This window comes from Phyllobates terribilis, unplaced genomic scaffold (assembly GCF_046119375.1).
Source record: "Phyllobates terribilis strain yellow unplaced genomic scaffold, ASM4611937v1 Scaffold_7__3_contigs__length_470593459, whole genome shotgun sequence".
NCBI classification, from domain to species: domain Eukaryota; kingdom Metazoa; phylum Chordata; class Amphibia; order Anura; family Dendrobatidae; genus Phyllobates; species Phyllobates terribilis.
Window position 1 is genome coordinate 139,299,714 of NW_027362767.1, and position 16,430 is coordinate 139,316,143.

Sequence of the window (16,430 nt, forward strand, 5' to 3'; positions counted from 1 at the left end):
TTGCGTAAACGCCGCGGAAACGCATGAAAAACGCATGGTAGAAGGGCAGCAATGTTCCCCAATGGAAATCCGCATGTGCTGTGCCCATGATGCGGATTTTTCCGCAGCGTAAACGCTGCGGTCAAAAATCCGCAGCATGTCAATTAATTTTGCGGAAACGCTGCTCTTTTGCCGCCATTGACTTGCATTAGACCGCATGGAATCCGCATCACTGTATATGTTGATGCGCATTCCGTGCGGTCTAATGTGCGGATGGTACCCGGGTGTGGAGGAGAGGACTCGCATCCAGACCCAGGTACCATTAAAAAAAAAAGAATAAAATAAAAAATATATATATTCTCACCTTCTGACGGCCCGCGCTGCGTCCTGCCGGCTTCCCGCGCACTTCGCGGTTGAATGAAGGACCTTCGCTGACGTCAGAGTCATGTGACGGGTCACGTGACGCTGACGTCGGAAGGTCCTACAGTCTTCACTGCCGGCAGCCGGGACCGATGAAGCAGGACACCGGGGGCCATCAGATGGTAACGTATAGATTTATTTTTTATTTTTTGACATCACACACTATATAAATCCATGCCGGTTGCATGGATTTATATAGTGTGAAGTTGTCAAGCACTTTCCAAGTGATGCTAAAATCGCTTGGGAAGCGCTTGTCAACCCGCATGCGGAAATGAAAGTGAAGACCGCTTCATTTCCGCATGTCCCTGGCAGGAAACCGCATGTACAATCCGCATGCGTTTTTTCCTGCCAGAGAGATGCAGAAACGCTCAGGAAAAAATCCTGAGCATTTCTGCATCGTGTGCACATACCCTTAAAGTAAGTGTGATGACCTTTAAGTATCATGGATTAAAAAACATAGAGGAGTGAAAAATATATACCAGAGATTGATAGGCTGCAGAGCATTGCATTCTTCTAGCCTTCATGACTGGCCAGTAGCTGACTCTGTGGCCCTAGCCCATGGGCGCCTAAGTAAATTCAGATCCCTGTACAGGTATTAAACGGTGATGGTCAGGCAACCCTCAGGAGCTGGTAAACAGAGTTCCTTGTACTAATTCTGCCTGGGGTGCCATTTTTAGAGCTGCCAGGCTACCACCCACAGTCCCACGTACAAAATCACAGCCAATGTTCCATCTAAGCTGAGCAATCTGGAAAGGAAAGAGTTATAACAATGAGATCTACCAGCCCCAATTACTGATTTACCTGTCTGAAGATTGTGATATTTATTGACTGTACAATTTGCAGAGCTCACATCATAGAGATAACAGTGGCAACTGCTGATCCACAAGTGCAGGTAAGGCTATGTTCTCATCTGATCTTGAGGCACCCATTACCGTTGGGTCGAAAAAACAGCACAGCATTTTAAATGGAAATCACGATGCAGATGTGAACAGAGAGTAAGAGAACAGAGATGTGAACGTGCAGCTCTCTACCACAGGAAACACCCAGCCCTGTGTCATTGTTTCATATATCAGAGAAAGGTCCTCCATATCAGATCATCATACATAGTACATGCCCACACACTATCTAACATTTCTGATATTGGGGAAGGCAGTGACCTTTAGGTGTTTCTGTTACTCAGGGCAGAGCTACATGTGACACCTATTAATGTAAAGGCAGGATATGATTGTAGGACACAGGAGCCATAGACTGAGAGCCAGGGGTGGATTAAGAGTAGCAAGGGCCCCGGGCAGTTTAGAAGGCGCGGGCCCCCCCCCCCACACACCTGATGTATCACATGTCACATGATCCCCTGTGATAGATCATGTGATAGTTCACGTGAAATTAATTTGGCACAATATTAATATATTAATTATAATAATTTTTTTCAGGCTGTGTGCCCACTATGCATTTTTTAAGCGTTTCCGCAGCAGCAATTCCGCTGCAGAAACACTTAAAAAGCGCATGGTAGAAGGCCTACCATGTTCCCCAATGATAATCCGCATGTGCTGTGCACATGCTGCGGAAATTTCCACTGCGGATTATCATTGCGGAAAAAAACGCAGCATTACCAATTATTTTGCGGAAGCGCTGCGTTTTCTCTGCCATTGACTTGCATTGGAACACATAATATCCGCATCACTGCATCTGTACATGCGGATATCATGCGGTTGAATGTGCGGATGGTACCCGGGTCTGGAGGAGAGGAGACTCTCCTCCGGACCCGGGTACCATAGAACCTGTCAAAAAAAAGAATAAAATAAAAAATAAATATTATACTTACCTTCTGATGGCCCCCGGTGCCTTTATCCGATGCGTCCTGGCTTGCCGGCAGCTCGCGATGGTCTGAAAAGGACCTGCCGTGACGTAATTTAGTCATGTGACGGGTCACGCGACCACTGACATCGGCAGGCCATCAGAAGGTAAGTATATACTTATTTTTTACCATTCTTTTAAGGTCACACTATATAAATCCATGCCGGTTGTATGGATTTATATAGTGTGACCAAGTTGTCAAGCACTTTCCTAGTGATGCTAAAATCGCTTGTCAACTCGCATGCGGAAATGCAAGTGAAGAACGCTTCACATCCGCATGTCCCTGGCAGGAAAAACGCATGTACAATCCGCATGCGTTTTTTTCTGCCAGGGAGATGCAGAAACGCTCAGGAAAAATCCGGAGCATTTCTGCATCGTGGGCACATAGCCTTACATTAATTGTATGACTTAATATTGAGCATATGTAGCCATCTATACACAGCAGGAGGCCGCACGTAGCCATCTATACACAGCGGGAGGCCGCACGTAGCCATCTATACACAGCAGGAGGCCGCACGTAGCCATCTATACACAGCAAGAGGCCGCACATAGTCATCTATACACAGCAGGAGGCCGCACGTAGCCATCTATACACAGCAGGAGGCCGCACGTAGCTATCTATACACAGCAGGAGGCCGCACGTAGCCATCTATACACAGTTAGAGGCTGCACATAGCCATCTATACACAGCGGGAGGCCGCACGTAGCCATCTATGCACAGCGGGAGGCCGCACGTAGCCATCTATACACAGCAGGAGGCCGCACGTAGCCATCTATACACAGCGGGAGGCCACATGTAGTCTTCTATACACAGCGGGAGGCCACACGTAGCCATCTATACACAGCAGGAGGCCGCATGTAGCTATCTATACACAGCAGGGAGCCGCACGTAGCCATCTATACACAGCAGGAGGCCGCACGTAGCCATCTATACAAAGTGGGAGGCCGCACGTAGTCTTCTATACACAGCAGGAGGCCGCACGTAGCCATCTGTACACAGCAGGAGGCCGCACAGTGCCATCTATACACAGCTGGAGGCCGCACGTAGCCATCTATACACAGCGGGAGGCCGCACGTAGCCATCTATACACAGCGGGAGGCCACACGGCGCCCCCAGATACAGCGGGAGGCCGCACGGCGCCATCTATACACAGCGGGAGGCCGCACGTAGCCATCTATACACAGCGCGAGGCCGCACGTGCCATCTATACACAGCGGGAGGCCACAGGTAGGTATCTATACACAGCAGGAGGCCGCATGGCGCCATCTATACACAGCAGGAGGCCGCACGGCGTCCCCCAGAGACAGCAAGAGGCCGCACGCAGTCACGCACACACACAAACATATACAGACATATACATACACACATAAACACATTTGAAACACAAAAATACATATAAACAGACATCACACAATGATATCTGCCTGCACACACACACACTCACTCAATCACACACACACACTCACACACACACACTCATACACACACTCACACACACACTCACACACTCACTCACTCACTCACACACTCACTCACACACACACACTCACCATTCCCCGGCTCGGCTCCAGTCGTCCAGCTTCTCTCCGGTGCAGCAGTGCAGGCCGGGCGCGCACTGCGTAACGTCACACTAGCAGACACGGCCGCGCACAGGGAAGAAGCACGGCTGTGAAGAAGAAGCAGCGGCCATGCGCTGCTGATGGGGGAACGGTCCGGGAGCCCCCCGCCACTGTCTGCCGGTATGTGCCGCGGCGCCGCACATATTATAATGAGAGCAATTTTGCCATGGACCCCCAGGAGCGCCGGGCCCCCTGGCGGTAGCCCAGATTGCCCTCATTATAATCCGCCTATGCTGAGAGCTACAATAGATGATGGAGGAAGGAGAGTGGTCAGCCACTGATGACCGGTGACACAAGTTCCTCCATCGGATTTATGTCTATTGTACATTCCATGTTCTGCAATAATAACTGATTTATGACATGACATAAAGTGAGGACATTACTCAGTCATTTTGCATTTCTGGTGTCAGTGGACACATCATACAGCTGCCGGCAGCCCTGACATCCGCCACGCACAAGAGGCGGCTTCTAGTGATGACATTTATGGGTTTTACTAACAGTTGGGGACATTTTCTCTCCACATTCACAATCTACAGATTTTATACTAACGTTCTGTGGACGTGTCACTAACATCTCATCTTCTTATTCTTATAGTTTGGATAATAATGATCTACCAGAGATGTCCTGCAGACATCTGGCATCTGGAATAAAGAATAATCGGTTCCTGAAAACACTTGACCTGTCTGATAACTATCTTTTTGGTCCTCACTTCAGTGTCTTGATGGAGGCTCTGTCCAGTCCAGACTGCAGGATAGAGGAATTAGAGTGAGTATTAGAGATGTGTACAGAATAGAGACGTGCTAGTATAAAAGACTGTACAGAATAGAGACATGCGAGTATAAGAGACGTGTACAGGACAGAGACGTGCGAGTATAAGAGACATGTACAGGATGGAGACGTGCGAGTATAAGAGACATGTACAGGATGGAGACGTGCGAGTATAAGAGACGTGTACAGGATGGAGATGTGCGAGTATAAGAGACGTGTACAGGACGGAGACGTGCGAGTATATGGGACGTGTACAGGATGGAGACGTGTGAGTATAAGAGACGTGTACAGGACGGAGACGTGTGAGTATAAGAGACGTGTACAGGACAGAGACGTGCGAGTATAAGAGACATGTACAGGATGGAGACGTGTGAGTATAAGAGACGTGTACAGGATGGAGACGTGCGAGTATAAGAGACGTGTACAGGACGGAGACGTGCGAGTATAAGAGACGTGTACAGGACGGAGACGTGCGAGTATAAGAGACGTGTACAGGATGGAGACGTGCGAGTATAAGAGACGTGTACAGGACTGAGACGTGCGAGTATAAGAGACGTGTACAGGATGGAGACGTGCGAGTATAAGAGACGTGTACAGGATGGAGACGTGCGAGTATAAGAGACGTGTACAGGATAGAGACGTGCGAGTATAAGAGACGTGTACAGGATGGAGAAGTGCGAGTATAAGAGACGTGTACAGGATGGAGACGTGCGAGTATATGAGACGTGTACACGACTGAGACGTGCGAGTATAAGAGACGTGTACAGGACTGAAACGTGCGAGTATAAGAGACGTGTACAGGATGTAGACGTGCGAGTATAAGAGACGTGTACAGGACGGAGACGTGCGGGTATAAGAGACGTATACAGGATGGAGACGTGCGAGTATAAGAGACGTATACAGGATGGAGACGTGCGAGTATAAGAGACGTGTACAAGATGGAGACGTGCGAGTATAAGAGACGTGTACAGGATGGAGACGTGCGAGTATAAGAGACGTGTACAGGACGGAGACGTGCGAGTATATGAGACATGTACAGGATGGAGACGTGCGAGTATAAGAGAGGTGTACAGGATGGAGAAGTGCGAGTATAAGAGACGTGTACAGGATGGAGACGTGCGAGTATAAGAGACGTGTACAGGATGGAGACGTGCGAGTATAAGAGACGTGTACAGGACTGAGACGTGCGAGTATAAGAGACGTGTACAGGATGGAGACGTGCGAGTATAAGAGACATGTACAGGACTGAGACGTGCGAGTATAAGAGACGTGTACAGGATGGAGACGTGCGAGTATAAGAGACGTATACAGGATGGGGACGTGCGAGTATAAGAGACGTGTACAGGACGGAGACGTGCGGGTATAAGAGACGTATACAGGATGGAGACGTGCGAGTATAAGAGACGTATACAGGATGGAGACGTGCGAGTATAAGAGACGTGTACAGGATGGAGACGTGCGAGTATAAGAGACGTGTACAGGATGGAGACGTGCGAGTATAAGAGATGTGTACAGGATGGAGACGTGCGAGTATAAGAGACGTGTACAGGATGGAGAAGTGCGAGTATAAGAGACGTGTACTGGACTGAGACGTGCGAGTATAAGAGACGTGTACAGGATGGAGACGTGCGAGTATAAGAGACGTATACAGGATGGAGAAGTGCGAGTATAAGAGACGTGTACAGGACGGAGACGTGCGGGTATAAGAGACGTATACAGGATGGAGACGTGCGAGTATAAGAGACGTATACAGGATGGAGACGTGCGAGTATAAGAGACGTGTACAGGACTGAGACGTGCGAGTATAAGAGACGTGTACAGGATGGAGACGTGCGAGTATAAGAGACGTATACAGGATGGAGACGTGCGAGTATAAGAGACGTGTACAGGATGGAGACGTGCGAGTATAAGAGACGTGTACAGGATGGAGACGTGCGAGTATAAGAGACGTGTACAGGACTGAAACGTGCGAGTATAAGAGACGTGTACAGGACGGAGACGTGCGAGTATAAGAGACGTGTACAGGACGGAGACGTGCGAGTATAAGAGACGTGTACAGGATGGAGACGTGCGAGTATAAGAGAAGTATACAGGATGGAGACGTGTGAGTATAAGAGATGTGTACAGGATGGAGACGTGCGAGTATAAGAGACGGGAACAGGACAGAGACGTGCGAGTATAAGAGACGTGTACAGGATGTAGACGTGCGAGTATAAGAGACGTGTACAGGACGGAGACGTGCGGGTATAAGAGACGTATACAGGATGGAGACGTGCGAGTATAAGAGACGTATACAGGATGGAGACGTGCGAGTATAAGAGACGTGTACAGGATGGAGACGTGCGAGTATAAGAGACATGTACAGGATGGAGACGTGCGAGTATAAGAGACGTGTACAGGATGGAGACGTGCGAGTATAAGAGACGTGTACAGGATGGAGACGTGCGAGTATAAGAGACGTGTACAGGATGGAGACGTGCGAGTATAAGAGACGTGTACAGGACTGAGATGTGCGAGTATAAGAGACGTGTACAGGATGGAGACGTGCGAGTATAAGAGACGTGTACAGGACTGAGACGTGCGAGTATAAGAGACGTGTACAGGATGGAGACGTGCGAGTATAAGAGACGTATACAGGATGGAGACGTGCGAGTATAAGAGACGTGTACAGGACGGAGACGTGCGGGTATAAGAGACGTATACAGGATGGAGACGTGCGAGTATAAGAGACGTATACAGGATGGAGACGTGCGAGTATAAGAGACGTATACAGGATGGAGACGTGCGAGTATAAGAGACGTGTACAGGATGGAGACGTGCGAGTATAAGAGACGTGTACAGGATGGAGACGTGCGAGTATAAGAGACGTGTACAGGATGGAGACGTGTGAGTATAAGAGACGTGTACAGGATGGAGAAGTGCGAGTATAAGAGACGTGTACAGGATGGAGACGTGCGAGTATAAGAGACGTGTACAGGACTGAGACGTGCGAGTATAAGAGACGTGTACAGGACTGAAACGTGCGAGTATAAGAGACGTGTACAGGACGGAGATGTGCGAGTATAAGAGACGTGTACAGGACGGAGACGTGCGAGTATAAGAGACGTGTACAGGATGGAGACGTGCGAGTATAAGAGAAGTATACAGGATGGAGACGTGTGAGTATAAGAGATGTGTACAGGATGGAGACGTGCGAGTATAAGAGACGTGTACAGGACAGAGACGTGCGAGTATAAGAGACGTGTACAGGATGTAGACGTGCGAGTATAAGAGACGTGTACAGGACGGAGACGTGCGGGTATAAGAGACGTATACAGGATGGAGACGTGCGAGTATAAGAGACGTATACAGGATGGAGACGTGCGAGTATAAGAGACGTGTACAGGATGGAGACGTGCGAGTATAAGAGACATGTACAGGATGGAGACGTGCGAGTATAAGAGACGTGTACAGGATGGAGACGTGCGAGTATAAGAGACGTGTACAGGATGGAGACGTACGAGTATAAGAGACGTGTACAGGATGGAGACGTGCGAGTATAAGAGACGTGTACAGGATGGAGACGTGCGAGTATAAGAGACGTGTACAGGATGGAGACGTGCGAGTATAAGAGACGCGTACAGGATGGAGACGTGCGAGTATAAGAGACGTGTACAGGATGGAGACGTGCGAGTATAAGAGACGTGTACAGGATGGAGACGTGCGAGTATAAGAGACGTGTACAGGAAGGAGACTTGTGAGTATAAGAGACGTGTACAGGATGGAGACGTGCGAGTATAAGAGACGTGTACAGGACAGAAACGTGCGAGTATAAGAGACGTGTACGGGACGGAGACGTGCGAGTATAAGAGACGTGTACAGGACGGAGACGTGCGAGTATAAGAGACGTGTACAGGATGGAGACGTGCGAGTATAAGAGAAGTATACAGGATGGAGACGTGTGAGTATAAGAGATGTGTACAGGATGGAGACGTGCGAGTATAAGAGACGTGTACAGGACAGAGACGTGCGAGTATAAGAGACGTGTACAGGATGTAGACGTGCGAGTATAAGAGACGTGTACAGGACGGAGACGTGCGGGTATAAGAGACGTATACAGGATGGAGACGTGCGAGTATAAAAGACGTATGCAGGATGGAGACGTGCGAGTATAAGAGACGTGTACAGGATGGAGACGTGCGAGTATAAGAGACATGTACAGGATGGAGACGTGCGAGTATAAGAGACGTGTACAGGATGGAGACGTGCGAGTATAAGAGACGTGTACAGGATGGAGACGTGCGAGTATAAGAGACGTGTACAGGATGGAGACGTGCGAGTATAAGAGACGTGTACAGGATGGAGACTTGTGAGTATAAGAGACGTGTACAGGATGGAGACGTGCGAGTATAAGAGACGTGTACAGGATGGAGACTTGTGAGTATAAGAGACATGTACAGGATGGAGACGTGCGAGTATAAGAGACGTGTACAGGATGGAGACGTGCGAGTATAAGAGACGTGTACAGGATGGAGACGTGCGAGTATAAGAGACGTGTACAGGATGGAGACGTGCGAGTATAAGAGACGTGTACAGGATGGAGACTTGTGAGTATAAGAGACGTGTACAGGACGGAGACGTGCGAGTATAAGAGACGTGTACAGGATGGAGACGTGCGAGTAAAAGAGACGTGTACAGGATGGAGACGTGCGAGTATAAGAGACGTGTACAGGATGGAGACGTGCGAGTATAAGAGACGTGTACAGGATGGAGAAGTGCGAGTATAAGAGACGTGTACAGGATGGAGACGTGCGAGTATAAGAGACGTGTACAGGACGGAGACGTGCGAGTATAAGAGACTTGTACAGAATGGAGACGTACGAGTATAAGAGACGTGTACAGGATGGAGACGTGCGAGTATAAGAGACGTGTACAGGACGGAGACGTGCGAGTATAAGAGACTTGTACAGAATGGAGACGTACGAGTATAAGAGACGTGTACAGGATGGAGACGTGCGAGTATAAGAGACGTGTACAGGAGGGAAACGTGCGAGTATAAGAGACGTGTACAGGATGGAGACGTGCGAGTATAAGAGACGTGTACAGGATGGAGAAGTGCGAGTATAAGAGACGTGTACAGGATGGAGACGTACGAGTATAAGAGACGTGTACAGGATGGAGACGTGCGAGTATAAGAGACGTGTACAGGACGGAGACGTACGAGTATAAGAGACGTGTACAGGATGGAGACGTGCGAGTATAAGAGACGTGTACTGGACGGAGACGTGCGAGTATAAGAGACGTGTACAGGATGGAGACGTGCGAGTATAAGAGATGTGTACAGGAGGGAGACGTGCGAGTATAAGAGACGTGTACTGGACGGAGACGTGCGAGTATAAGAGACGTGTACAGGATAGAGACGTGCGAGTATAAGAGACGTGTACAGGAGAGAGACGTGCGAGTATAAGAGACGTGTACAGGAGAGAGACGTGCGAGTATAAGAGACGTGTACAGGATGGAGACGTGCGAGTATAAGAGACGTGTACTGGATGGAGACATGCGAGCATAAGAGACGTGTACTGGACGGAGACGTGTGAGTATAAGAGACGTGTACTGGACGGAGACGTGCGAGTATAAGAGACGTGTACTTGACGGAGACGTGCGAGTATAAGAGACGTGTACAGGATGGAGACGTGCGAGTATAAGAGACGTGTACTGGACGGAGACGTGCGAGTATAAGAGACGTGTACAGGATAGAGACGTGCGAGTATAAGAGACGTGTACAGGATGGAGACGTGTGAGTATAAGAGACGTGTACAGGATAGAGACGTGCGAGTACAAGAGACGTGTACAGGATGGAGACGTGCGAGTATAAGAGACGTGTACAGGACAGAGACGTGCGAGTATAAGAGACGTGTACAGGATGGAGACGTGCGAGTATAAGAGACGTGTACAGGATGGAGACGTGCGAGTATAAGAGACGTGTACAGGATGGAGACGTGCGAGTATAAGAGACGTGTACAGGAGGGAGACGTGCGAGTATAAGAGACGTGTACAGGACGGAGACGTGCGAGTATAAGAGACGTGTACTGGACGGAGACGTGCGAGTATAAGAGACGTGTACAGGATAGAGACGTGCGAGTATGAGAGACGTGTACAGGATGGAGACGTGTGAGTATAAGAGACGTGTACAGGATGGAGACGTGCGAGTATAAGAGACGTGTACAGGATAGAGACGTGCGAGTATAAGAGACGTGTACAGGATGGAGACGTGCGAGTATAAGAGACGTGTACAGGATGGAGACGTGGAGTATAAGAGACGTGTACAGGATAGAGACGTGCGAGTACAAGAGACGTGTACAGGATGGAGACGTGCGAGTATAAGAGACGTGCACATGATAGAGACATGCGAGTATAAGAGACGTGTACAGGATGGAGACGTGCAAGTATAAGAGACGTGTACAGGATGGAGACGTGCGAGTATAAGAGACGTGTACAGGATGGAGACGTGCGAGTATAAGAGACGTGTACAGGATGGAGACGTGCGAGTATAAGAGACGTGTACAGGATGGAGACGTGCGAGTATAAGAGACGTGTACAGGATGGAGACGTTCGAGTTTAAGAGACGTGTACTGGACGGAGACGTGCGAGTATAAGAGACGTGTACATGACGGAGACGTGCAGGTATAAGAGACGTGTACAGGACGGAGACGTGCGAGTATAAGAGACGTGTACAGAACGGAGACGTGCAGGTATAAGAGACGTGTACAGAACGGAGACGTGCGAGTATAAGAGACGTGTACAGGATGGAGACGTGCGAGTATAAGAGACATATACAGGATGGAGATGTGCGAGTATAAGAGACGTGTACAGGACGGAGACGTGCGAGTATATGAGACGTGTACAGGATGGAGACGTGTGAGTATAAGAGACGTGTACAGGATGGAGACGTGTGAGTATAAGAGACGTGTACAGGATGGAGACGTGTGAGTATAAGAGACGTGTACAGGACGGAGACATGCGAGTATAAGAGACGTGTACAGGACGGAGACGTGCGAGTATAAGAGACGTGTACAGGATGGAGACGTGCGAGTATAAGAGACGTATACAGGATGGAGACGTGCGAGTATAAGAGACGTGTACAGGATGGAGACGTGCGAGTATAAGAGACGTGTACAGGATGGAGACGTGCGAGTATAAGAGACGTGTACAGGATGGAGACGTGCGAGTATAAGAGACGTGTACAGGATGTAGACGTGCGAGTATAAGAGACGTGTACAGGATGGAGACGTGCAAGTATAAGAGACGTGCACAGGACGGAGTCGTGCGAGTATAAGAGACGTGTACAGGATGGAGACGTGCGAGTATAAGAGACGTGTACAGGATGGAGACGTGTGCGTATAAGAGACGTGTACAGGATGGAGACGTGTGAGTATAAGAGACGTGTACAGGACGGAGACGTGTGAGTATAAGAGACGTGTACAGGACGGAGACGTGTGAGTATAAGAGACGTGTACAGGACGGAGATGTGTGAGTATAAGAGACGTGTACAGGATGGAGACGTGCGAGTATAAGAGACGTGTACAGGACGGAGACGTGCGAGTATAAGAGACGTGTACAGGATGTAGACGTGCGAGTATAAGAGACGTATACAGGATGGAGACGTGCGAGTATAAGAGACGTGTACAGGATGGAGACGTGCGAGTATAAGAGACGTGTACAGGATGGAGACGTGCGAGTATAAGAGACGTGTACAGGACGGAGACGTGCGAGTATAAGAGACATGTACAGGATGGAGACGTGCGAGTATAAGAGACGTGTACAGGACGGAGACGTGCGAGTATAAGAGACGTGTACAGGATGGAGACGTGCGAGTATAAGAGACGTGTACAGGACGGAGACGTGCGAGTATAAGAGACGTGTACAGGATGTAGACGTGCGAGTATAAGAGACGTGTACAGGATGGAGACGTGCGAGTATAAGAGACGTGTACAGGACGGAGACGTGCGAGTATATGAGACATGTACAGGATGGAGACGTGCGAGTATAAGAGACGTGTACAGGATGGAGAAGTGCGAGTATAAGAGACGTGTACAGGATGGAGACGTGCGAGTATAAGAGACGTGTACAGGATGGAGACGTGCGAGTATAAGAGACGTGTACAGGACTGAGACGTGCGAGTATAAGAGACGTGTACAGGATGGAGACGTGCGAGTATAAGAGACATGTACAGGACTGAGACGTGCGAGTATAAGAGACGTGTACAGGATGGAGACGTGCGAGTATAAGAGACGTATACAGGATGGGGACGTGCGAGTATAAGAGACGTGTACAGGACGGAGACGTGCGGGTATAAGAGACGTATACAGGATGGAGACGTGCGAGTATAAGAGACGTATACAGGATGGAGACGTGCGAGTATAAGAGACGTGTACAGGATGGAGACGTGCGAGTATAAGAGACGTGTACAGGATGGAGACGTGCGAGTATAAGAGATGTGTACAGGATGGAGACGTGCGAGTATAAGAGACGTGTACAGGATGGAGAAGTGCGAGTATAAGAGACGTGTACAGGACTGAGACGTGCGAGTATAAGAGACGTGTACAGGATGGAGACGTGCGAGTATAAGAGACGTATACAGGATGGAGAAGTGCGAGTATAAGAGACGTGTACAGGACGGAGACGTGCGAGTATAAGAGACGTGTACAGGATGGAGACGTGCGAGTATAAGAGACGTATACAGGATGGAGACGTGCGAGTATAAGAGACGTATACAGGATGGAGACGTGCGAGTATAAGAGACGTGTACAGGACTGAGACGTGCGAGTATAAGAGACGTGTACAGGATGGAGACGTGCGAGTATAAGAGACGTATACAGGATGGAGACGTGCGAGTATAAGAGACGTGTACAGGATGGAGACGTGCGAGTATAAGAGACGTGTACAGGATGGAGACGTGCGAGTATAAGAGACGTGTACAGGATGGAGACGTGCGAGTATAAGAGACGTGTACAGGACTGAAACGTGCGAGTATAAGAGACGTGTACAGGACGGAGACGTGCGAGTATAAGAGACGTGTACAGGACGGAGACGTGCGAGTATAAGAGACGTGTACAGGATGGAGACGTGCGAGTATAAGAGAAGTATACAGGATGGAGACGTGTGAGTATAAGAGATGTGTACAGGATGGAGACGTGCGAGTATAAGAGACGGGAACAGGACAGAGACGTGCGAGTATAAGAGACGTGTACAGGATGTAGACGTGCGAGTATAAGAGACGTGTACAGGACGGAGACGTGCGGGTATAAGAGACGTATACAGGATGGAGACGTGCGAGTATAAGAGACGTATACAGGATGGAGACGTGCGAGTATAAGAGACGTGTACAGGATGGAGACGTGCGAGTATAAGAGACATGTACAGGATGGAGACGTGCGAGTATAAGAGACGTGTACAGGATGGAGACGTGCGAGTATAAGAGACGTGTACAGGATGGAGACGTGCGAGTATAAGAGACGTGTACAGGATGGAGACGTGCGAGTATAAGAGACGTGTACAGGACTGAGATGTGCGAGTATAAGAGACGTGTACAGGATGGAGACGTGCGAGTATAAGAGACGTGTACAGGACTGAGACGTGCGAGTATAAGAGACGTGTACAGGATGGAGACGTGCGAGTATAAGAGACGTATACAGGATGGAGACGTGCGAGTATAAGAGACGTGTACAGGACGGAGACGTGCGGGTATAAGAGACGTATACAGGATGGAGACGTGCGAGTATAAGAGACGTATACAGGATGGAGACGTGCGAGTATAAGAGACGTATACAGGATGGAGACGTGCGAGTATAAGAGACGTGTACAGGATGGAGACGTGCGAGTATAAGAGACGTGTACAGGATGGAGACGTGCGAGTATAAGAGTCGTGTACAGGATGGAGACGTGTGAGTATAAGAGACGTGTACAGGATGGAGAAGTGCGAGTACAAGAGACGTGTACAGGATGGAGACGTGCGAGTATAAGAGACGTGTACAGGACTGAGACGTGCGAGTATAAGAGACGTGTACAGGACTGAAACGTGCGAGTATAAGAGACGTGTACAGGACGGAGATGTGCGAGTATAAGAGACGTGTACAGGACGGAGACGTGCGAGTATAAGAGACGTGTACAGGATGGAGACGTGCGAGTATAAGAGAAGTATACAGGATGGAGACGTGTGAGTATAAGAGATGTGTACAGGATGGAGACGTGCGAGTATAAGAGACGTGTACAGGACAGAGACGTGCGAGTATAAGAGACGTGTACAGGATGTAGACGTGCGAGTATAAGAGACGTGTACAGGACGGAGACGTGCGGGTATAAGAGACGTGTACAGGATGGAGACGTGCGAGTATAAAAGACGTGTACAGGATGGAGACGTGCGAGTATAAGAGACGTGTACAGGACGGAGACATGCGAGTATAAGAGACGTGTACAGGATGGAGACGTGCAAGTATAAGAGACGTGCTCAGGACGGAGTCGTGCGAGTATAAGAGACGTGTACAGGATGGAGACGTGCGAGTATAAGAGACGTGTACAGGATGGAGACGTGTGCGTATAAGAGACGTGTACAGGATGGAGACGTGTGAGTATAAGAGACGTGTACAGGATGGAGACGTGTGAGTATAAGAGACGTGTACAGGACGGAGACGTGTGAGTATAAGAGACGTGTACAGGATGGAGATGTGTGAGTATAAGAGACGTGTACAGGACGGAGACGTGTGAGTATAAGAGACGTGTACAGGACGGAGACGTGTGAGTATAAGAGACGTGTACAGGATGGAGACGTGTGCGTATAAGAGACGTGTACAGGATGGAGACGTGTGAGTATAAGAGACGTGTACAGGACGGAGACGTGTGAGTATAAGAGACGTGTACAGGATGGAGACGTGTGCGTATAAGAGACGTGTACAGGATGGAGACGTGTGAGTATAAGAGACGTGTACAGGATGGAGACGTGTGAGTATAAGAGACGTGTACAGGACGGAGACGTGTGAGTATAAGAGACGTGTACAGGATGGAGACGTGTGAGTATAAGAGACGTGTACAGGACGGAGACGTGTGAGTATAAGAGACGTGTACAGGACGGAGACGTGTGAGTATAAGAGACGTGTACAGGATGGAGATGTGTGAGTATAAGAGACGTGTACAGGATGGAGACGTGCGAGTATAAGAGACGTGTACAGGACGGAGACGTGCGAGTATAAGAGACGTGTACAGGATGTAGACGTGCGAGTATAAGAGACGTATACAGGATGGAGACGTGCGAGTATAAGAGACGTGTACAGGATGGAGACGTGCGAGTATAAGAGACGTGTACAGGATGGAGACGTGCGAGTATAAGAGACGTGTACAGGACGGAGACGTGCGAGTATAAGAGACATGTACAGGATGGAGACGTGCGAGTATAAGAGACGTGTACAGGACGGAGACGTGCGAGTATAAGAGACGTGTACAGGATGGAGACGTGCGAGTATAAGAGACGTGTACAGGACGGAGACGTGCGAGTATAAGAGACGTGTACAGGATGTAGACGTGCGAGTATAAGAGACGTGTACAGGATGGAGACGTGCGAGTATAAGAGACGTGTACAGGACGGAGACGTGCGAGTATATGAGACATGTACAGGATGGAGACGTGCGAGTATAAGAGACGTGTACAGGATGGAGAAGTGCGAGTATAAGAGACGTGTACAGGATGGAGACGTGCGAGTATAAGAGACGTGTACAGGATGGAGACGTGCGAGTATAAGAGACGTGTACAGGACTGAG

At 49.2% G+C, this 16,430-nt stretch overlaps 1 protein-coding gene across 2 annotated transcripts in view; it reads left to right on the top strand.

Annotated features, from left to right (window-relative positions):
* Window positions 1–16,430, top strand: part of LOC141153973 (NACHT, LRR and PYD domains-containing protein 3-like) — a 178,229-nt gene that overhangs the window by 82,989 nt on the left and 78,810 nt on the right. The window contains exon 6 of one of the 2 annotated variants that reach the window (XM_073639301.1): window positions 4,468–4,638. The exons of the other annotated variant lie outside the window; for it this stretch is intronic. Coding sequence (XP_073495402.1) covers window positions 4,468–4,638 — 171 coding nt within the window. The remainder of the gene's footprint in view (window positions 1–4,467; window positions 4,639–16,430) is intronic. 2 annotated transcript variants of the gene reach the window in all.